Source organism: Corvus hawaiiensis, chromosome 5 (assembly GCF_020740725.1).
Source record: "Corvus hawaiiensis isolate bCorHaw1 chromosome 5, bCorHaw1.pri.cur, whole genome shotgun sequence".
Taxonomy (NCBI): domain Eukaryota; kingdom Metazoa; phylum Chordata; class Aves; order Passeriformes; family Corvidae; genus Corvus; species Corvus hawaiiensis.
The window spans coordinates 50,476,852-50,501,580 of record NC_063217.1 but is presented as its reverse complement, the minus strand read 5'-3'; the positions used below and the strand labels follow the sequence as shown (position 1 = coordinate 50,501,580).

Sequence of the window (24,729 nt, the reverse complement as noted above, 5' to 3'; positions counted from 1 at the left end):
CACCTGAACTATTTTTAGTGACTGTCAGATTAGGAACCTTAGTAAATTGACAGCCACTTTGTAGGTGCCAAAGCATGCAGAGGCTTTTGGCAGTCTCCTGCTCTCGCATGCCTGTGCCAGCTATTCTACCCAGAGCTGGAGGATTGCATAATCTCATTGTCAAGTGCTAATAAAAGCTTTGCTACAGAAAACAAGGCCTTGGACTCTCCTCTGGTTTTGCAGGGGGAATTTAAACATCTTCATTACCTTGCCATTATTGTGCTGGGTGTTAAATGAAAACCATTGCTACAATCAAAAAGAACCTGTGACAGGTAAATGTAGTTACAAGAGTACATGAAATTGAGTGTAATAAAAAGCAATACGGGTGAGTCAGTCCCCTCCCCAGGTAATTTAAACACCAAGCAGGCTCATAATGTTATGTAAATTAATTTGTATGTTTCTAGAACCTGTTCAGTGACTGTTTCCAGTTTTGAATTCCACCTCATAATCACTTTTCCATCCCTTTTATGACTACTCAGCTTTCTGTCATTACAGTTCAGTAACCAGGATGCCATGTAAAAATAAGACAAACACCCTACAGAGGTATAAGTCATGTGCATCAACACTATCATCTTTTGCAAACAACTGTATGTTTTAAAAAATGATCAAGTTTATTTCCTAAATTTTTTCCATAATCAGCATCAGATGCTGTTGCTTTCTTCACCCTGTAATTTCTTTTTTTCATTATTCTCTCCCATACCAATGTCAGTTTGACAGCCCTACAGGTTATTCTTTGTAACATTTCAGTTCATTGCTTTTGTTCTTCTCATCCTTCAGTTTCCTTCATGTCCTCTGGGATTTCTGCCTTATTCAAACATTTGCTGAAGGAAACACTAACTCTACAGAAGGCTTTTGGCCAGTTAGAAAAAAAAAGGAAATCATGAATGTAATTAGATCTCCTGATTTTAAAATGTCCCATTATAGTAGCTCCTGTTCAGCATTTTCCTTACTGATTACTGGGAAATTAATTAATTAATAAATAACTGCCAGCATAGCATGACATCACTATTTGTTCAAAAAACTGGAGATGAGACCAGATTCTAGTCCTTGAAGAGCTTTTATGAATAAACTCACCTTTAAAAACAACTGGTTTAACTAAAACCATAAGGGAAACAGGGGGAATCAGATCTGCTGACTTGGTAGCACTCACTACGTCTTCCCAATGAGATTTAATCTCCTCGGTTAACATGTAACAGCTAAAACATTTATAAATAAAACTAGGAAGGAGTTCCCTATTATTAAAAACATGTCAACCACTTATGACAACATAACTGCATTTTATTATATCATAATCTCCTTGATACCCTTTGAGCATTTTATTCTCCAAGAAAAAAAACCAGATTCCTGTTTTCTCTGTTGTGTTCAGGATGTTTCGGAAACCTAAAGCTGCATATCTGGTTAGCTATTTTCTTGTATTTGCTTGATGTTATAAATGAGGAAAAAATTATGGCAACAATATGGCACTAAATCCTCCTTGAAATTTTGGACTACCCAACAGTCATTAGCAAGATAAATATGCATTCCAAAGACTAAACAGAGATGTACCTATCAAGACGTATGTATCCAAGAGGATAGCTTAAACTGTAATATACAGGAAGAGAAAAGAATTGTGGAGCAGCATTAAGTGGCTGCAGTATGATTCCCCACCCATCTCTTGCACTAATCACACTAAAACCTCTGTGATCTGTAGCAGCCACATAGGTGAACTAATTGTTCCAGCAGAACTTACCCAGAGATAACTGGGTTTCCAGTAAAACAAGGAAGTATATAGAACTGTATGTTCTGCATACAATAAGCCTCTGCTAATTTAATATTAGAGCAATTAAAAAGCAGTAAGTGTTCTAACGCCTTTGAATAATTGACAAATTCACTTTCAAACAATCCTCCCAGGGCCGAGTTTGTAAGTTTTTATATTCAACTTAGAATTGGATCATTATGCAACAGAATTGGTTTATTTCCTCATTTGGTCTGGACTAGATGATCACTGTAGGTCCCTTCCGGCTGAAATTCTATTCTATTCTATTCTATTCTATTCTATTCTATTCTATTCTATTCTATTCTATTCCAATACAGTACTATTCTGTAACCTTGAGATGTGTTCAGTTTTTAGTGATGACCTTTACCAATAAAGAGGTTGCCACAGAAATACCATAAACCAGCTCTGTATGCTTTTTTTTGCAGTTACCACTAGTTGGACAAAAGGGAAACATAAGGTTAAGATTATTTTCCATTTTCTAGAAAGAGCAATTCAGAAAAGAATGTTCATTTAGCTATTAAAAAGGCAGCAAACACTATGTACGCTGCATTTTATCTGATACAGAAAGGTTCATGGCACTGCTTCCTTGCAAGTCACACATGTTAACATAGAAAACATCTACATCAGATGTCTACTGAAAATACATTTATAAAAGAATCTCCTTAATACCAACAATAAGATTTCTTTCTAAATTATGTATGTCCAGTACAATGAAATATGAAAACAAATCCAAGCAACAACTAATGAACAAACTTAAATACTTTTTTTTATTTTTGTTGTGGGCTATACAAAGAAGTTCATTAAATAGTGAAAACAGTAATCTGAACCACACAGGATAACATGGACACATAAATGAAATACACATGCTCATAAAAAGCAATGAGGAAAAGAGGAAAAAGTTTGAGAACTTTTTTGCTGTTTGTTTGAGCAACAAACAGCAAAACAAAGCCAAATACACCTGACAAGTTTATCTGTCTCTTCAAGTAAGAGAAAGAAAATGGTAGTTTTGTGAGATCTGAGCTGCACTGCAGAAGTATATTAATACAAATGTCTGTTCAGGCTGTTTGTTCAAGAGCCATCCAAAAACTGGGCAAAAGAGATTTATTGCATTGCGAAGACAGTGATGGAAAAAACAATGGGAGAATAGCTTGCTGGTAAAGAACAACCCAATCACATCTGCCACAAGTTGTTGGGCTGTGTTTTGAACTTAGAGAAGTGTGTAAGTGCATCTGTCCTTGCTTATCTAAGAACCAAACGAAATACAATGGCATTGGCTGTTTTGAGTTAGGAGCAGAAGCATTGAGATTCAGTAATTGCTACTTTTAAAGGTCACTTTGAATGAAGTGGTTTAAATAGCTACTGGGAAAAAAAAGCTCTGCTGAGCATCAGTCATATTTTCACTGTGGTTCTTTTACTGCATGCTGTCATTAAACTACCATCATTCAATAGCACACACAGAAACTTCATCACAATGACTGGATTTCCTTCTGAGAGCATTGCTGACCAAAATGCCTAAATTTCACCTGCAACTTAATACATCAGATGTGTTCCTTGGGGTGAGTTAAGAAGTTAAGGACACTTTCAAAGTGACAGATGAGCAAAAAGATTTAATGAGACAGTATATGGTATGTGTTAGGTGCTTGGATAAAGAGGGTGGGACTATTAAGGGAAGATATTTTTCTAGAGCCACAACCACCCCTGCTTAATTGGCCATTATGGAATGAATTAATTATAGGCATATTTGTACATTACATAAGCGAAAAAGGATTTGAGCTGAGATCTGCCTTCCTAGAAGAATCATTACTTCAGTGTGCTGAACGCTGAGTCCCACGTAACAACATTCACACCAAGAAGTTACTTACCACTTTTTCTAATTCAACCTACAATTTCCCACTTGTAAAAAGCTGGTAACTTAGATTTTCACCAGTTGCAGCACACATTTTAGTTTTAATGCATTTATTTCAACCTGAGTTGACTGCATGCAGAGCTGATGGAAAGCATTAAGAAATGGGAATGCAGCACTCTTTACAGTAATTGCTGAGTTCTAAGCAAGGTACAGTACATACCAAAGGATAAGGCAACAGAAGCCTCCAGTTGCTATGGTAGAAATTTAAAAGCAAGTAATTGTAAAGCTAGAATTTGCCCTATGAAAAATTTTACCTAAGTAACAATTAAAAAACCCCCACACAACCAACATACAAAATACCCAAGCCCAAAGTATGATTTTTCTTTCTCTGAACAAATAAAAGGAAAAACAAGCACTATTCTTGTATACACGAAAGTATCCACACTTCTACAGTGTCCTCACAATCCAGAGAGAAAACAAAGTACAGTCAGTCTTTTGCTGTAACATCTCTGTGTGAAATGCCTGGTCTTTCAGAGGTTACATCTGGTATCACTGATGAATCAAAGAATTACTCTACAAACTGTATTTCACAGGATATGCAGTAAGGTGTCCATCTCCTCTTCCACCTCAGCTCTACACATTTTATCACTGCCTTTGAAGATCATGACCAACATTTTCAGTTGATGGCAACAGGTAATTATTTTCATAATTCACTAATCAAAATCCAGAAGTTTAGATAAGCAGATATGCAGGAGAAAAGGAAGCATGTATTACACTTTGTTTGAAATTTATATAGCTTTACATTTGTGTTAGGCAAATGTGTCAGAAGACATTATGTCTCTATAGGTCATCATGACATTTATTCTCTCAGAGCTCACTGAAGTTACAAGGAGTCCTTACCACATGCAGTGCTACAGGAGGAAAGAATATAAAAAATATTCTACACAAACGGGAAGAAAACTTTTCCACAGTTCTAGATTACTGACAGATAAAAATATGTATCTCCATATTAATGGTACTCTCCAGTAAAATTTCCCATATGATGCTGAAACAACAGATTTCAGTGCAGTTTATTTAATCTACATGATGGAAATCGACATTTTAGTCATATAACATGGCTATGTACATGGGAGAAAGGTAAAAATAAGTTTTGGGAAACATAATATCTATTATCCCAGCATATATTTTAAGTACAATTTTCCTGGCATAAACTATCAGTGTTCTGATTGGCAGGCATTTGATTTTCTGAGTGCAATAACTGTAAGGATAAAAACAGGTTAATACATATCAATGACATACAATATAACTCTTCTGAGTGATCTCTCTGATGTTTAGTATGTTTAATAGCTACATTTTCAAACTGTGCGAGGTGACATGTCTATTCCTAGAAGATTAATTACAATTACTTCAATGAAAAGTGGTATCACTAATTACACCAAAACTATGGAACTCTGAGTCATTGTTTACACGTCTTTACGAAAGCAGCTGACAGCTAAACACCTAAAATTAGATATGTAGCTTCAGTACCTAAATTTGGAGGTAATGCAGTGTGGTGAACAAAGAGAAAGGCTCCTTCATAGCTAATTTTGAAATGGAAACCCAGAGTAGGCACCCTGAATTGTGACCTATGAGTTGAGGGGATGAAACAGCTTGTCTTTCATCTCATGCTGTGTTGCGGTGAGCCATGCTGTAGATAGACCAAAGACAACAGTCTCCTAATGTGGACATGTAGACAACCTTCCTGCAGTTAGGTAGTGTCAATACCTGCTAGTGGCACTACTTCACTCCTTGTCTAGCAGAAACCTCTTAAATCCAGCTTTGGTTTCACATTCAACATTACCAGGGTTAGACACCTTAAGGAGTGTTTATATTGTAATCTGAAGTGCCTTATTAGTCACTAAACTTGGGAAAAGCAAGCTGGTTCATCTGCCTGCCATAGAGCCGACAGCCCCCAAACCAGGAGAAACAGGTTAGCATGGTATTTCACCCAGCCTGAACTAGCACTGTTCACAGCAATGTTTCTGTTTCTTAAAATTAGCTTGCTGGCGCCTAGCTTAGGCATCTCTGCACCCCACTGAAGTCACCACCTGTAGCCATTGTGCATAATGAGTGTCCTGCTGTGTATTGATATAGCACACAGATATAAAATATGACCAGCATCCAAATGTTTAAGCAAAACTACAAACATTTTAAAATTTAATTAATTAATTAATTTTATCCACATCAGTTCCTTGTCCCAGTATTTTTTTTTTCCAAATGCTGTAAGTATGGAGACAATAGAAGGACCTCGGTAAAATCTAACCAACTGCATGGTGGTATAAGTGGCATTTTAAGAGGAAAGCATAAGCTGAGATACATTCTATATAATTTGCCTTGACAACAGAATTTAGACCTATGGTTGTCCTTGGGCTTACGGAAAGGTGGTGCAATTTAACCCACAGATCCCAGTTTTTTCTCAGTCAGGAGGTTGTGTATGAAATACAAAGCCTGTAAGTTTTCCACACAATTACAGTGTCTCATCACGGTGGTGTTGAGAATGGAGGAAACGCTGCTCACTGAGAGGGAAAGTTACTGAACGAGAACCAGTCTATTGTGGTTAATTACTGTTTTACAAGACAGCTTAGGTTTTGCTTATATAGCTTTATCTTTTACTGCCTACCACATTTAACCACTTTGAAAACAAATCCGCAAACCTTCTGGAATGTGGCCCTATCTGTCTGGGATCACAGCTTTCCATGAGAGTTACGTGATACAGAATAATAAAAGCATGGACCAACTGCTGTTACTACAGGGCAGAAGAATTTTTATAGGAACAAGACCTAGGATCTGCAAAGTACTTATCACTGGAATGACTGTCAGATGTATCTTCCTCCACAACCAAATTCAGGCTTTCCTTTCAACTTCATTCCACCTCCTCCCACAAACTGTATCAACCCTTCCACTGCACCTACAAATGAAAATGCTCACAGACTATCAACAGCGTCTTCTAGATAGTGGGAATGAAGAGAGACATGATTCCACTTTCCCACCATTTACATTTTGATCACAAAAATGGGCTTGATCACATACTACGGATAGAGAGGCGATGTATATCCAAAAAGTCAATTAAAAAAATCTAGTCCTTGAAGAAATGGAGAGGACCCAAGGTATAAAATAAGTTCTGAACTTTTACTTTAGTCTTCATAGGAAGAGCATGTCAGAAGCTTAAAGTTAACTAAAGGAAATTTTAGGACAGAGTTTCACACAGCTCTATGCTTTAAACACATCAAAGGCTTTCTTCCCAAGTTCCACTGTCTTTTGTTGTTGTTTTTTAAAAGAAGCTGTTTATTGAACCTTTGCATCTATGGCCTTTCTAAGCTTCTGCCCTGGCAGATGGCACAAGCCATGTTTTCTGGAGGGCTTAGAGGGCCATTTCACAGTTTCTGAAGTAGCTGATATGCTTTATTGAATACAAGCCAAATATGATTTGTAGTCCTGCTTTGTGGGTAAAAAAGGTCTCTATAGATATTACACAGTATTTAGTTAATCATCTACATGAATATAAATCTCCATGTGGACAAATGCATAAAGGTGAAGAGGGATGCCGTTTCAAAAGTACAGTCTTGCTATCCAGACAAAAAGATGAGATTTAGTGACTGAGGTTATGCTCTCAGCATTGCCATGGCATTAGGGACACCGACGGATCTTCAGAAATGAACACTGTGCAAGTGAACAGCTGAGTCATCCTAAAACCAAAATTAACAGGGATAGCTGTGATGATGATCATAGTCATTACTGGTTTTGTTAGCTGCTATGTGACACTCTTACTTCTCTGTGCCTTCTCTAACACTAATAACCAAACTTCCCTTTCCTTATAATTTCATTTGTCTAGAGATCTTCCAAGCAGTTTTGAGTAGAGACCTCCTAGGCTACTAAGGACTGTGGGGATGACAGCAGCAGCTCAAACATCATAAAATAACGGAAGTATTTATTATAGTGTAACAAAAGGAAAAATGTTTTTCAGCAGTGCTCTAAGTCACAGCTAACTGTCCCACATGTTCAAGAGAAGCAGGTATTATAAGGAATTATGAAGAAGTTAATAAGAACTAAGTAACAAAGGTCATGCAAGTATGGGCAGTCTGTGAGCAGGAAAGAGATCAAGTGACTAAATCCACCTGTAGCTGTATCAAAATCATCTGTATTAAGTATATGAAATTTCAAAATAAGCATTGTAAACAGAAGAATGTAATATAAATTTTTTTTTTCTCTTGAAGGGGTGGGCCTGATTTTTTTTTTTTTTTAAGATTTTCCATGGGAAAAAAAAAAGGCAAAAGTTTGTTACTAAATCTTTGTACTTCATTGTACTACGCATCTGTGGAAGCCAGTTTCTCAGATTTATGGTGCAAAACTATCACATTTTAGGCCCAATATGTCAATTTCTTTGTTAATCAACAGAGATTCAGGAATCAGACAGAAGTATAATTACTCTATGTTTCATTTGGAAAGCCTGAGGTAAGAAGGAAAATGATCTAAATGTAAGATGTGAAATCTTACATCTGTTCTGAGCAAGCATTAAATCAAAGTAAGAACCAAATGATTAAGAATCAGCTTCAAGAAACCCTTCAATAAAAAAGCAGGGAAAAACAGTTTCAGGAATAAACGAAAATAAGATGGCAAATCAAGACACTATTACACAATGCACTGAGAAGTACAACATCATGAATAACCACAAGTAAAAGGGTTTGTTTTAAGATACAAAATAGAATTTTCCTAATTTAAGGAAGCAAATATCTGTTTATGAGACAATAATGAACTTTTTATGGGGCTTCTAATCAACTTGTTTTCATCTTATCCTAGTAGTAGTTAATTTCATGCCAGAGGGGCACATTTGGCAAAAGGCTTGTATTCTGGAGAGCCATAAAAGTAAAAGTTCAAGTATCCTTAGTTTTTATATAAACAAATTCATGCTAAAGTCCCAAACCACTCTTTTAGCCATCCATTTCTTAACATCAAATTAAGGAACTCGGGCAGCAATATCAGGTTCAGTATAAATTTTTCCCGGATAATGATTTGTATAGATTTGAATTTCATTACAAAGTTTGCAAGAGAAGACTGTTTTGTATACAACTACTAATGCAGTTTTTGTTCTTTTGAAGAAGTAAAATTTAGCTTTTCACATGTTGCAAGGAAATAAAAGGCAATAATTTGTTACAATTAAGGTTTAAATTTTACTGCACCAGTAACTTCAAATTAAAAGTGGATTAAGAGTTTAACTTATAAATGTACCTTTTCATTAGGAATCTGTACCATTCAATCTTATAAATTATGAAAAATCCTATTTTTTTTGGTGTGAAAAAATAAAATGCATTCTTCTAAAATATTTCCCTTATGCTTTACTAGGAAATCTTTTATTTAGACACTTCCTTGAGTAGTTTTAGTCAACACTTATAGTGTTACTTAATTCCCACTCCACTTCATCATGTTCCGGTTTGATTGTGAGGAAAGATTTTTTTGCTTTTTCTACAAAGGAAAAATTATTACTAGTAGGCAACCTCTTTTATAACACAAAGTGTCACCAAATCAAGAAGTTTTGTGAAAGATCATTTAAAAAAATGCTGATGATTGGAAGTTTGCCAACAGAAGCCTGAGATAAGAGAGCATTAGGCAATTTCTCTGCCAGACAGAGCCGTCTTTCCCTGCTCATTCACATGAGAGGCCTCCTAGATGCCAGCCACAGAAATAGCAAACCCACTACTACAAGTGGTTGTCTCTCAAGCTGTGAACTTCAGCCAAATAAGGTATGGGTAACTTGGTCATTATTCAGGAAATCAAACAGGACTCATTGCTACGGCAACTCTAGCCAGCAGCACTGCACAGTGGAACATCAGACAAGTACTGGATTCCCCCAGTATTTCTGCAGACAGCTTCAATGACAGCATGTATTGAATGTTTTTTCAAGTGTATTGGTGACAAATGACATCGTATTTAATGGTACCAAGAAATATAGGACTTAAAATAGAACCAAACAAGAAAAATCCACTCACTTACTAAGATAAAATGACATTGCTGTTTTGAATTCTACTAAGACTAAGTCAAGAACAGGGGGAAATGCTGGCTATTTGAACAAGACCACGGAATACCTGGATTCAGTTCCCAGCTGCCTAACTCACTTTGCAAGGGCTTCTGTTCTGATGCCTGTCCTGGGAACCCTGACATTTCTCTCCTTGTTATAAACTCTCACAGTAGCTGAGACCAAAAGCCTCATTCAGAACTCAACTTTTAAAAGGGGAAAAAATGGGTAGGGGCATTTCAGATGAGTCAGGATCGCATTTGAGACATATCTTAATGTATTCTAAGGACAGATATAATTTTTTAGGTTTGATATAAAAAAAAAGAAGGAAAACATGCACTACATGTAGAAACATTCTAAAATCTGGGATTACAAACAAACATCACTGTCAACATTTGAAAAGAGTGGTAACTTTAAAAAATATTACTTGAACAGTGATTCTGTCTGATTATTCCACTTTTTGTTTTGCTTTGTATTTTCTTTGGAAAAAGTTGATTAATGTTAAATAGCCAGTCTAACATTCTGTACCTCTTCTTTTATGGTCAAAGAAGAAATATGTTGTAAATTTGTCTAAACAATTTTATTATTTCAGTCATAGTGATTTTCTGCACTTACTGGAAACTTATCATAGTCCATCAATCTTTCCCTCAGATATTTACAATGTAACACTAAAAAATGAGTAAGACTGGCCAAGAAAACGATAAAAACAGCATCCACAAATAAAACTTTCGCATTTTCACATGGATCACAACCTAAAATGTGGTAAGCATTAGGAAGAGGGAGTATTTTTAACATCAAATAATCATAGGGGTCCAGAACACATTGTCTATTCAACTGGGCAATCATGGATTTTAATTTCTGTATTTTTATAGGGAGACTATTCCACAAGGGCATACTTTATAGCAACAATCAATCAATCCACCTCCATAAAAGTTATAGAACTGTAAATGATTGATGAAAGATGCTGAAGACCTTAGATCTATTCAACATGCAGTAAGAACATGTGTAGAACAAGCCTTCTCTTACAGAACTAGCTAACCAGAAGCTGAATTTCAGCCCAACAGTTTCGCACCCTCCTTGCTTTCCTCAATACACCTGCAACATGGGACCATGCTACTGTGTCCCCATAAATAGCAAGGCACTGGCTTGAAATCCACAAGAAAAGGAATGATTACTATTGATTAGATCTTCCCTTTCACTAAAACAGAGGACTTGCTGCAGAAGGAACACATTGACAGCCCTTAGCTATGATGCTGGTCAAACCCATTCCCACCACAGACCCCATCCTTTCAGCAGAAAGCACCACCTTCTACTTCAATTGCCACATAATTTCCACTGTTAAAAATAGGGCAGGATCACCATCATACAAAAGCATAAAAGAAAGCAGGAACATACGATGGACACAGATATTGCTTCTTTTTCCCCTTTCCTTTCTTTGAAGACTTCTCTTTGGAATAGACTTCTTCAACCCATAAGGAGAATGAGATGAAAAGTAAAATTGCTAGTAAGAACTTCATCTTGAAGATTATGCTTCAGAGAAATCTTCAGTCTGTAGCAATAGAAAAGAAAGAGGTTTATGTTAGTAGGGCTGGAAATGGCAAAAGGAAACACCTACCTGCAAAAAGTAAACAAATTTTTCATGGGGAATGGGCTTTTTGTTGTTCTTTGTTGTCCTGGCAGAAAGAATTTGTTCAGGTGTATCCCTGACATGGAACTGACTTAGGCAATGTCCAGAGAGTCAAGTAGCTTCCCACAGTTAAGACTGACAGTGAGGAACAGATTTAAATGCAAGTTTGCTCCAGTGCGTTTAAGAAATGCGCTGTCCTTCAAAGATTGCCTAACCCAAAATACTCAGAAGCTTGGAAACAGGATTCCTCACCAGAAATGTGATACATCAACTGCATTAAATACAAAGTCAACCAGTCATGAAGCATGGCGAAGAACTGCAAGCTCTCTATGACCTTGCACATATAAACCAGCAACCATTTCAATGCTGGTTATGAGAAGGAGTATAAATATAATTTTATGTACAGAATTTAAACACAACTGTTTTGCATGAAGCATTTCCACTGCAGAGCCAGCACCGAAAGGGCCTTGCAAAGATGACTAAACACAACCTGCAATACTATGCTTTATTGCATTGTGCTCAGTTTAATATTTAAACTTCTGTAGGGCAAAAGCATGTACCCCAAAGGCCAGGAGCTGAGTTTGTGTTTAGCCAGAGCCAGCCCCACCTGCCCCTGGCCACAGCACTGCGGCACCCCAGGCATTTTCCATTTGTTTGCCATCCCACAGATAATTCCCAAGCATTTCCTTGGGCTAACGGAAATCTCGCAGATGCCTCAGAACCTGCTGCGTTTTTCACTTTTATTTATTTGGATTTTTTCCCCCCATTGTTTTTAAGGAGCTGTGCCTCTCTCTCTCTTCCCCCACCTCCGGGAGGCACCGGGATTCTTCAGCTCTCCCTTCCCCGGGAGCCGCAGCATCGCCACCCTCCCCCGGCCCGGCCGCTAAAGGTCGCGGGTCTGCCCCTGCCGCCACCGGCCCCTCGCCCGGCCTCGCGGCCCGAGGCCTCCCACCGGCACCGGGAAGGGAGCGGCCTCCGCGCCGCCGAGCGCTCCGCGGGGAGCGGGACGACGAGACGAGCGGGGCTCCCGTCGCGGCCCCGGCAGCACCCCCGGGCTGCGCCCCACCGCCCGCCGCCGCCGCCCCACGGGCGCTGGCCGAGGTGCTGACGGGGCTCGGCGGTGCCGCCCGGCGGAACGGGGCCCTCGAGCAGGACCCTCCATCCCCCGCCCGCCCCAGCGGGGGCGCGGGCCCCGCCCGCACACGCGGCCCCGCCGCCGCCACAGCCGCGCCGCCCGCGCCCCGCGCTCACCGCCGGACGCTGCGATCCCCCCGCGCTCAGCGGCGGCGGCGGCGGCGGCCCGGGAGCGGGCGGGCCATGCCGCGGCCCGGCCGCAGCGACAGCGCGGCTCCTCCAGCGGCGCAGCGAGCCCCTACCTCCGGCGGTGCCTCCGCGGCCAGTGAGCATGTGCGGCGCCGCGGCGCTCCCCAGCGAGCACGTCCCGGAGCCCGCCCACACAGGGCACTGCGCGGCGGGAGGGGGCAGCGGGGCCGACCTCCGCACCCCCGGGCCTCCCGCCGCTGGAGACGGGACAGCGGCGAGGCGGTGGTAGTGGAGAAGGGCGTGGCGGAGCGAAGCATCTCCTGGTCTCTGGCGGGAGGAGAATGCGTTCGATGGTGGTGTTGAGAGATACCTACTACAGTTGGCATGAACAAGAGAATATTAGTGGAGAGGGGCTGAGTAGGATGAGGAAGAGGCAGTACAGTCTTGCACAGATTAGTAGAACGGTGGATCATGGGCCGAGGCCAATTTTATGAGGTTCAACAAGGCCAAGTGCTGGGTCCTGTACCTGGGTAACAAAAACCCTGTGCAGGGTTACAGGCTGGAGGCAGAGTGGCTCCAAAGCTGCCCAGTGGAAAAGGACCTGGGGATGCTGGTCAACAGCAGCTGAACATGAGCCAGCTGTGCCCAGGTGGCCAAGAAGGCCAATGGCATCCTGGCCTGTATCAGCAATGGTGTGGCCAGCAGCACCAGGGCAGTGACTGTCCCCCTGTTCTTGGCACTGGTGAAGCTGTACCTTGAATCCTGTGTTCAGTTTTGGGCCGCTCACTACAAGAAGGACATTGAGGTGCTGGAGTGAGTCCAGAGAAGGGCAACAAAGCTGGTGGAGGGTCTGGATAGTAAGTTCTATGAAGCTGAGAGAGGTGGGTGTGTTTAGCCTGGAGAAAAGGAGGCTCAGACAAGTCTTTACTGCTCTCTACAACTAACTGAAAAGAGGTTGTATAAAGGTGAGGATCAGTCTCTTCTTCCAGCAGCCCCTTGAGAGGCCCAGGGAAGGGGCAGGAGGCAGCCCAGGACACCAGGGTGGGCAGGGAGAATTTGACAGCACACCTTTCACTCCCCACCACCGTATCTTGGCAAGAGCACAGATGCACCTACCAGGTCCAAGCTGATGTAGGGCCAAGGCATAGGCCCAGCTTCCTGGGATGAGGACCCCCTCCTTCACTCTTTTTTTTGTCCCACAAGCAGCCAGAGAGATAACCCTAGCATTGCTGATGCTCTCCAGATATGGCCATGAGAGTGGATGTCATTCCTCTCTGGCCTCTGGATGCAGGTGATAGTAGGACATAGCTGAGTTGCCACATGCTCTGGCTTGGCATGTCACAGGATGAGCCCATGTGAGAACCTTCACATAACACACACTGAAAGCTAGCAAGGAAAGGAAAAGGTGTGCTGCCATCAGCATGTAGTGAGGACTACCTAGTTTAAGAGGGATTTAAAAAATTTCAGGGTGGTTGAACTCAGACATTAGTATGCACACTTTGTGCATGCAGCAGCACCTCTCCATCACTGCCAGCATTTTTCTACTAAAACCTCGCCCTCCCTCTCCCAAACGCCGAGGACAAGGCACATGGAACTGCTGTCCCACAGGGATGGGGATTCCTACCTTCAGAGACCCCTGCAGAAAAGCAGGTAGGTTGCAGACCCCATTTGAGGGTTGATTGTTCCCCCCTCCAAGATAGTGCTGTAGAGCAGGACCACGGCACAGCCCTGCTTGGGGCTGGCTTATGTTAAAGCCAATGGAGCTTTAAAGCGGATGGGGTGGGGGGGGGGGAAGGAAAGGCATGATTTGGTCAGAAAAGAGCATCCTATGTGACAGAGCTCCAGCACTAACACTTGCTGCATTTGTGGTCCCTGTGGCAGTAAAAAGAGACAGTGGGATTTCCTCAGTTTGGGGAACATCCATAGAGCAGCTGAGGCCAGGAGCTCATGATGAAAAGAGAGAAGGTGAAACCTGAGGGATGGTGGGAACTGCAGCTGAGGCTCAGGAAGCCAGACAGGGGGTAATGCAGCACCTAACAAACCCCAGGAATGGCCTGGGCCTCCCTCCAACACCCTGGTTTCATTCCCCTCCTGCAGCTGGGGGAGCAGCTATGGCTTCTCTCCTCAGTCCCCTCCTTGCTTCTCCACTCATTCCTTCTCCCCACATTCCTGAGCTGTCACAGTGAGATGTGAAGAAGCAGCTGGTTTTGAGCTGTTTCCAATGAGCTCCCTGCCCACAAATGTTAAGCTGAGCAGGCAGGTTGGGCTCCAGCTGTCTGGGGACAAAGGCAGCAGTATAGGAGGACCAGAACAGGCCCTCCACCTAAATTTTTTTTGACTGCTGAGTATGGGAAGGTTAGACTCTGTCTTGGACTCCTAAGATGTTGCTGTATATGCTACTGCATCCACCGTAGAGTGCCTGTAAGTGCCAACACAGCTGAACTCACAGGCAAGGTCTTTGTTTTCTAGGTACAAACCCACGGAATAAAGTAGCAATTGCCACAGGTCATACTCTCCCCTGGAAATGTTTCCTCTCCAAACCAAAAACTTACCCAAGGAACAGATAAGGCTCTATGGCTCTATGCCACACTTGCCAGTAACCTTTCTTTCATGACCTTGTTCAAAGACAGTTTCTTTTTCCTGAGAAGAGCTTAGCAAAAGTATTTTTCTATCGCAGCCTCTTTGAAGCAACGCATGTTGTAACACCTCATGCTGGGGCAAGGCAGGGACCAGTCGTGGGCAGCAGCCCCTGGGGTCCCAGCCAGCTCCCCAGCCTCTGCCAGCCCAAAGCACGCACCACACCCCAAGGAATGCTCCTCCCCTCCCTTACCCTCCCCTCCCCTCCATCTCAGTTTTGCTGTCCTGTCCCACATGTGCTGGGGCTCAGCACCACTTCCAGGTCGTCGTTCACCTGCAAGCTGGGGAGTGCCTGGAGGACAGGGGCAATTGCTTTGGCAGCTTCCCTGTGCCTGCCACAACATCAGGCACATGAGAGAATGGCAGCTCCTTCTGGGTTCCACTTTCAGCTGGGATGGCAATTCCCAGTGTTTCACCCTTCACAGCCTCCATCTCCTCAGCCAGGCAGGCTGCAGTTAAGCCACATGCCTGGGCTGGCTCTGGAGCAGAACTGCCCATGCAGAACTGAGACACCACAAGCCCCCATGCCGGCTTCCAGTTCCATATTCGTCCCTCACCCACACATCTGCAGAAGGGAACATGGCACCAGGAAGCAGATTGCAGTGGAGAAGGCTGATGATTAAATTCACAACTATTTTCTGTTAGGAAACTCCAACTTTTTCTTCCAACTGCAGCAAGCCTGACTGGGGCTTGCCCCCATGCATTGGGACACACAGGAGAAGATGGCACGTCTCAGAAGGTGCAGAGCCCCAGCCCTGCTGGCAGGGAAGATCCCAGGACCTGTTCTTTGGTGGTTAGTACCCCAAAGCTGTAAAACCCCCCTCAATTCACAACATTCCATGTGAGCTTCAGCAAAGGAATCACTCCTCCAACAGTCAGCCACAGCACATGCTGGGCTGCACAGTTGGTTGTTTTCTAATACCAAGAAACCACATTAAAAAAAACAAAAGTATATGTTGCAGCCCAAACCAGAACAGTTCCTGTTTCAACCCAACCTGACCAAGTCCCACAGAGGCTGTTCATCCTGAGATAGGCTCTCCCATGAAAAAGGGGAATCAAAAGCAGGTCAGCCCCAACCTCCCATAGGCATGTTTCCTGGCAGGGGAATGCATGGACAAAATACATTTTAAAAAGAAAAAGGAGAGAGTTTTTCTCTTCTCCTTAAGCAAAAGAGTTTTTTGCAAGTGTTTTCAACTTTTGGCAACAACCAAAGTTAGATATTTTGGCTGGATACCCTCCACTTGCCACAGCAGTGACACCAGCTCTTTGTCCTGACTTGCTGTGAGCCTGATCTGCCTCTACCAGCTGCCCTGGCCTGGCTGCCCTTGTCCCACCATGGCCCCCATCCATTGCCAGCCAGACATGGTGGCACCATGGAGCAGGTTCTGGAGCCTCCACCCCACTGCTAAGGGCAATCTCTTCCATCAAAGCCCACAGGATGCTTTTCAGAAGCTTGGAAAGCCTGACCGACAGGGTGCTCATCCTCTGCCTTGACCTGTCAGGTTTCCACTGCTCCCAGGCAGAACGATTTTTTCTTAATTGCTGCCTGCATTTCCTCATAATTTCTTTTATTCCCCATTGCTGGGGACACAGAGCTGCTTCCATTTATCTCCAGAAACATTTGATTTCATTTTTCACTTGCTCCCTCCATCCTTGCCACTTCTGTTCATTTGCCTTTTAAGCAGAGCTCTACCCAAACCTGCACTACATTACTTCTCATGACCCAGATGTTTTACTATTACTTCAGTTCTTCTAAAGTTAACGTGCTCCTAACCCTGTTAGCTTAGAGCACTTGCTACAGACTCAGGAAAACCAGGACTGGGGCAAATCCAATCCAGAAGGGAGCGAAGAAGAAAGCTTACTTTGGGCAGCAGGATCCATCTCGATCCATCGGGTATAGGCATTGGCAAGAGCTTCCTGATACAGGGCAATGCAGTGAAGATTCTATAGGAAAAGGCCTCTTCTTCTGCCTCTCACACTATAGAAGCTGTCCAAGGTCACAGACAACTGCTTTCCTACCTGGCAGCATCGTCTTGGCAGGCCAGCTGGGACAGAATAATCACTCCACCCCCTCACTCCACACTTGCAAGAGGAAGCCAGAGCTGTCATTAATGCAAGACTCTGGAGAACAGCCTGCACACTGTTCAAATGTCCTATTGCAGTGCCAACTGAGCTGGCAATGCCCAAATGGGAAGAAATGGAGAAAACAGTCTCATGAGAGAGCCTTCTACCACCAAGCCAGCTGATCATGAGTAACGGTCCAGCTTCTGCTGATTGGTTTTGGTCACATTGGTTTGTATTTCAGAGATCCTATTGAAGAGGAGTGAATGATATCTAAGTTTTACTAGTAAATGAATGTATAGGGACAGACACACGTCTGTCTCAATATTCATTGTATTTCAGAGGGCAGAGGTAGACTTAACTATCTTTCCTCTGCTTGCAATTGCTGCCTTGTCCAGAGTTGGAACTATCTGACCATGTTAAATTGTCTAATTCAGGAGTAATTCCCATAAATTCCTGATCTTAGACAATATTCCCTAGAAAATAGTTGTGTAAACCAAATGCAAAATGTAACAAGACATTTCCTTGTGATCAGCCCAGGGACATTAATTGTGTCTTTAGTCTGCAGTAGTAGAACATGCATATCTGAAGGTCCAGCTCTGCTGTTCAATCACACAAAAGATACTTTGCAGCTGTATAAGATAGAATTTCTTTGGGTTTATTGCTCTTTTAAGTCTCATTAAGGTATCGAATTTTGTGTAATAACACTGTATATATTTCAAATAGCTTGTTTCAAACTTCTGGGGTATTTTTTTCAAGTGACTGATACAGCATTTAAAATAATAACAGTAACATTAAAAAAAAAAAGGCAGAGGACTCAGAGATTAGTCCTGTGTATTCTGTAAAGGCACCTGTCTTAAAATACAGATTAAGATAATGCTCCTGCAGAAGGAAGTAAAGTAGGAGAACAAGCAGACTGGCCTGAGCGGTCACTAGACATCAGAAAAACCACCTAGGAAAAAGTGATTACAAGTTCTTTAGTCACAAAAATATATAATTCATAAAGCATCTACTTTTCTAGAGGAGGAATTATGACTGAAAACCAGAACTTCTAATGTCAAATAGCTGACCAAATTTTATTAGAGCCTTTACCAAGCAAATATATATTTTTAAATTTCTGTTAACACAAGAACCCATGCATTGGCTTTCAGATTAATTCAGTTAAAAAGCCAGGGAGACAGAAGACCCAAATCAAATGAAAATCATATTTCCTTAGTTTCAATGCTCACCAAACTTGGGTTTTTTATACATTAATTTGATTTAATTCACACAATTAGAAAACACAATTTTAGGAAAGATTTCATATTCTGCAACCTTTGTAATTATAAAAAGGTTTTTTTCAATCACCTTGAATTCAATCATCTTGATGGCTATGGTGATCACCCCGAAGGTTTAGAGATTTACAGGGCACCTAAAAAAGACTGATTTCCAAAGGATGATAACTCTTTCTTCTTCCTTCCTTCCTTCTCTATTATTGTAAAAAGGGATGTACATCCTCAGGTCATTGTAGGAAATAGGGACAAAATAGGTATTTGGTATGAAAGGTTCCTCCCATCTGGCACAAAAACTGTGGAAGTAACCTGATTTTGTTTCTTTAAAATGAAGACTAATGATTTTCCTTTCATTTTGAGATACAGGAATTTGAAGCAGCAAACCCAGCAGCAAACAAAATAGCAAACAGATGAACCATCAGATGAAGAATATTATAGTCTGTCCTCCTTAATGTTCCAGTTCCCTCATCTCTCTCTCCTTTACAGATACTGAGTATGAGAGATGATCCTTACAGGGTTGATCTGGCAAATCTGACTGGAAAATTCAGACTACTATGCCTTGGTGGAGGCTCTAAAATTAAGACTTTTGAGAGAGCTGCACACAGAGTGAAATGTCTCATTAAAATTAAATGAGAAAATTATTAGAAACCTATGCCTCATCAAACATGTTAATGCTGGTAAGTATATATATATATATATATATATATATATGTTAGGCTTTATGTATCTGATAGATACAGAGCTTCTCAAAACAGCAATGGCATACATTGATCATAATAGACATGACCATATTCATAATGCCTGTACTTCATAGGAAGCAGCCACATGTCTAATTGCTGTCATGGATTTATAGAAAATCAAGATCATACAAGATGCTGAAAACATGTTCCTTGCAGCCTTATGCATTTTATTGCTTACATTTACTATGTAGCTATGCCTTTGCTGACAGATCTCCACATGCAAACCACTGTCAAGCTGTTTGTATGACCTCAAGATTTTTTGCCCTGTGCGGTGGTGCACACACCACTCCCCCAGCCCTGGCCACACTACAATCCCTGAAACACTCCCTAGGCCCCCGCCTTGAGGAGGTGCACCTGGAGCTTATCAGGAACACTGCTCCCAGGAACTAGTACTGTCTAATGACCACCTGGACTGTAACAAACAGCCGTGGAAACTTGTTTTTCTTGTCTGAACAACAACCCAAGTGGGATAATACTTTCATTATCAAATTTTCAAAGAAAGTTTCTGACCTGAATTGTGGCCCAGATGGAAGATTACTATGACTAAAGCCACTTCTCTTGTGATCCTAAAAACAGCAGCCCAAAGTGAGACCCTCTGAGCTCTCCCAGACCACAGCAGCTGTGACCAGTGACCTCCCTCTGCCTGGGACAGCTCTCAGAGCCAGTGAACTCTTGAGTTTGCTCTGTGCAGAGGATCACTGAACCATGACGATGGATCCTGGGCTCATACCCCAGCTCCCCGAGGTTCAACCCTGTGCCTGTTGAGAAGATGCAAAGGCATCTGAAATTATTACTTCACTGAACTCAAGGGTAATTTTTCACAGGTACCTTGTACAGACTCTGTCTGTGCATGCAAGTGTGAATATGCTGTAGCAAATTACTAGGAATGTTGCTCACCTAGATTCTTAAGTACTTTAGATTTGAAAGTAATTTAGGCCTGTAAGTGAGTTACTGTTGTGCTATAGCAAATTCTATATGAATCCTTCGTTAAGTTGTTGATCCTAAGTTACAGATTAAGTGCTGTTAAATTTAAGTGCTGTTAAGGTTAATGGCTGTTGAGCTTTCAGGCACTAACTGTTGGTAAAGGTCAGGCTCAGTTTAGCATGAGGGTCTACTCTAAAACTTGTGACTCAACAGGAGGGTCTTCTGTATTCTTCTTTACCCTTACCCATTCCTATCCTTTTCCTGCCCAACCTCCTCCCCTAAACTTTAAAATTTTTAAAGACTTTAAACTCTTGTTGCACATTATAACACTCACAGTGTTAATAACTTTAAAAAAGTTTTGAACACAATTATATACCTATAATAGTGTTAAAAAACAACTAAATGTCTCTTGAAAATTACAGAGGCTCATTTTCTTCCTGTAAGATAATATTTTAGAAAGTTGAGATTGTCACACCAGTTTTGTGAGAAAAAAAAATTAAATAAAAAGATACCTATTTGTCTGCATCCACATTTAACTCATATGCTCTCATTTAACCTCTATGTCTCAATAAAATGGTGTAATTAATTGGCTGAACACATTTAGTGCCATTGTGGATTCTTTTGTGGATTATACTGTCGTTGAGGAATTGAGATACGAGTCAGTGGTGAAAAGGATTAGTCTGTCAGCTTCAAAGTTCTTAAAGGCAGTGTTTGTTCATGCATAAATGGTAGATGTAAATGACTAGTGAAGAGTTAATGCATGATTAGTAATTCTTATCAACATGCTACAGGCATGAACTGTATGCCTCATGAATAACTACGCCACAACTATATCTATACAAATTGATAAAGAATATAGCTTGACCTTGAAAAGAATCAGGAAGACAGTTATTATTGAGATGTCATTCAATAACACCTTCTATACTTTCTGCCACATAAACACTTTCTAAAGGCACTTATTGCATGCAAAGTGCTATACAAAATTAAGTACCTGTCTTTATTTCCTCTACTTACATAATAAAAAGAAGAGACAGGTGCCTTGTTGGGCACATGGCAATTCCATCTGATAAGAGTTTTAAGCACGATTCAGTATTTCTCCTGGCTGACTATTTTGGAAAGGTATCTAGATGTTCCTGAGGACAAAAGCGAGGACAGCATGCAATATCACATTCAGATTTCCTTTTTGCCCACCATAGCATATGTATTCTACCTAAATCACACTGCTGATGTGCTTTACTGTAGTAGTTGCTCTTTACTTAAATTCTTCTTGATTTGCACTCAGTCTGAACAGCTGTCAGCTACCTGCTAGACATATGATGCCAAAGGCCCGTAGGGCAAATTTCTTACAACCCACAAGATGCTCAGTTGCAGTCTTTGGAACACTTTTAGCACGCTGGCATGGTGTTATAATGAATTGCACCTATCCCAGGCTCCAATTCCAAACTGGACATGAGCCCCAAAACTGCTACCTAAAGAAAACAGATTCTTTCTACCTTTAAGAGACCTATTTCAGCAGAATCTCACTCTAAGGGCTTAGTTTGATTCTTAGTCTAAAAAATTGATATTCTCTATATTTGTGCTGACATATATGTCTGAACTTTAGAATCTGTCCCCTCATCCAGATTTAGCAATTCAGAAAAGGGACACTACCATAGTAATTGAGAGAATGTCTGGGTTTTCACACCAGTGTGAAGGATCCATGCATGTTAAAGGATCTGCCTTAGGAGATCCTAAAAGGCACTCTTAAATTTCCCGTGGAATTAAAGCTCTGCTATTTTCTTTCAGAAAATGAGGAGAACTAGCAATGCCTGCCTGCTGATTGTTTGGGTAAGGAGTGAAATGAGGACTGTGAAATGTAGTAGAACCATTACCTGTACAGCAGTGGAAGTCCTGGAGAATGAATGAACTCAAAAAGAAGGACAGGTGCCTGAGGCACCAACGTAGGTATGTGACACACTATTTAAGGAGATATTTTTTGAGAATAGGAATGTTGGACAAAATCAGGTGTTGGAACAATAACTGTTATATGAACCCTCTTAGCTGAGCATACTTCTCAGAGGCTTGAATACAATTAAGCACAGAAGAAAGGCCATGTCCTTCTGGTTTGAAAAACACACTTCAGAGTAGTAATAATTATATACTTGGTGCCTAGTTATTACACTTCATGGTTTCTCAGAAATTATCATAGCAACTAATAATTTCCAAAGTAGAAACTTCCAAAAATATGCTACCCAGAAATCCCTGTAGAAATATCCCATTCATCCAAAAAGGACAGTTTGTTATGGAAACAAGTATTTTACACATTATGCCTGAAATGTACAGGGTAAATTACATACCTTACATCAATATTAAAAGTCTAGCACTTCAAGAAACTTCAAGAAACTGTGCTGAACTGCTTATTTTTTTTATTTAAATGTCTAACTGTAAACAGAGATGCAAGAGGTTTTAGTATGGGTGGTCATTTGATATTAAAGAACATAGTGACCTCTTAATGCATCCTTAACATAATTTTCTCTCATCTAAGACATTATCCTTCCTGTCTTGAGGTAAGAGAGACTTATACATGCTAGTGGATCTGACATCAGTGTTGCTGAAGAGAACTATTTTTTATGCTAGAAAAAATACATTCTTATTTCCGGATTGCATCTGATTACTGTTACATTTTTGCCTTTGCATAGGTTCACTGTTATATCAACTCAGGCCAGTCAGCAGAGCCATTCCCTTTAGTGTAATTATTCACATCCTTAAGTGTGTGTTGAAATGATTTTTTTGATTAATGATCTGTATTTTATGTTAGCACTTATCTTGAACATAGCAGTTAAAATCATAGATCCTGCAGTGACTCTAAATGCCAGACTAAATGAAAATATCCAGTTCTGAGCACCTAAAAGATTAGGACTGCGGTTTGTCTGCCCAGACAGATATATTTTGTCAAAGTACCATTCAGTTTTTCTGTATGCAGAATGAATTCAGTAGTGTTCATACAAAGACCATGCAGTCATTAAATATTTGATGAAGATTATCAAATGACTTCATAAAAGCAGCCATGCTACTTCAGACCACTGGGCCCCATAAAACAACATTTTGTCTGCACTGATGGCCACAGGCAGGTGCCTAGGGAAGAGTATGGACAGGACAAGCAGATGTTACTTTTTACCCAAATATCTTTCTAAATTCCAACTGTTTTCAACTCAGGGGATTTCTTAATACCATTGTGAAAGTACATAGACCTTAGTATATTAGAACAAGGGGCACTGCTGCCCTGCCACTCCAAGATTAGGGATAGAATATGGAGAAGCTTGGGTGCAGAGAGGAACTGTCAGACTGCAGAGAAAGTCTGAGACTGGCTGTTGCAACTGTCCAGTCTAGCATTATAGCTCTGCTCCAAGAAATAAATTCCCACAGGGCAGAAAAACTGGGTAGATAATAGCCAGAAATCCCATGGGATTCCCCAATGTCTTTATGACATTGTTTTCTTCTGATTAGCAGTACATGTCCAGAAGTACTTGCCCCAGTTTTTCAATTTTTTCCCTATTTTTCTTGTTTCATAACCTAAACTCAACTCAGATTCACAAATAGAAGTGATTTTCAATCCTTATTCTGATCCTACCCTCCTTCTCCTGTGGTCTGCCCAGTAAGTTTGTGAAGAAAGATCTTAGGTTAGCATGCCAACATCTGGATCCAAACATGCAGACTTCCAGTGAGACAGACCAGACAGTAACTATTCTGCTTTCCAGTGACTAGGAGAATGAAACTCTGAATCTGCCCTGAGCACATCTCAGAGAGGAGCCTCTAGAAGCTGTTTTCCATCTCATTAGAGTCCCTTGCTGCTGGATGTGCAGCTGACCAGCAAAAGGCCACAGAATCTGCTGAGACCACACTTACGAAGGACCTGGTCAATCTCTTCATGACTGGCATGTGAACCAAAAGCTGAGACCAAGTCATGGGATCATATACCAACATAATGAACCAGTAAAGATGTCAGCAAACTGGACAGTGACTTTAGGGACAGCCACTGTAGTTGCTATATATAGCTGGTAGCAGCAAGGATAGCAGAAGTGTATCTCTAATGGGTTTTACAACATTTATAACATTAATGTTCACCAATATCCAGGGAGGCCTCTTTTCTGATGGCTCATCTCATCTAGCTCCTTACAGCCAGTGAGAATCTGGAGGGTCTTAATTACTGACATTATTTACTGGTTACTTAATGGCCTAGATACTGAGGGTGATGTTTTCTGATGGAAAGGTGATAGTATAAATAAAATACATCTGAGGCAGATAGTCTCAAAATCACACAAGGAATAAATACTATCAGTGCTGCAGTTGCACTCCTCAGCTATGAAACTCAGGAAAAATAGATTACAAGAGACATTTTGCTGCCATTCAGCCTCCTTTTGAATGTTTTGCCATGCTGCAGTGGTATGCTACAGTATGGTGTGATGCAAACACAGCATCTTGCTGTCCAGAGCAGTTTCATGCCTTTCCATCTATAGATCTCAGGCACATACCCCAA

General features: G+C 41.2%; 1 protein-coding gene and 1 long non-coding RNA gene across 6 annotated transcripts in view; one reads left to right on the top strand and one right to left on the bottom strand.

Annotated features, from left to right (window-relative positions):
* The window catches only part of GLRB (glycine receptor beta), a 51,321-nt gene extending 38,523 nt beyond the window's left edge, over positions 1-12,798 (bottom strand). For 2 of the 3 annotated variants that reach the window (XM_048303413.1, XM_048303411.1), the window contains exons 1-2: positions 12,569-12,673; positions 11,086-11,239 (exon numbers count right to left, since the gene is read on the bottom strand). In XM_048303413.1, the coding sequence (XP_048159370.1) occupies positions 11,086-11,207 (122 nt within the window). In that variant the 5' untranslated portion in view covers positions 11,208-11,239; positions 12,569-12,673. Of the gene's footprint in view, positions 1-11,085; positions 11,240-12,568; positions 12,674-12,693 lie in introns of those variants that run through there. The other variant, XM_048303412.1, reaches the window with a different exon arrangement.
* LOC125325880 overlaps positions 12,779-24,729 on the top strand; it is a 33,946-nt gene continuing 21,995 nt past the window's right edge. For 2 of the 3 annotated variants that reach the window (XR_007203593.1, XR_007203592.1), the window contains exons 1-3: positions 14,064-14,230; positions 19,036-19,226; positions 21,999-22,157. This is a non-coding gene — a long non-coding RNA (uncharacterized LOC125325880). Of the gene's footprint in view, positions 12,934-14,063; positions 14,231-19,035; positions 19,227-21,998; positions 22,158-24,729 lie in introns of those variants that run through there. The other variant, XR_007203594.1, reaches the window with a different exon arrangement.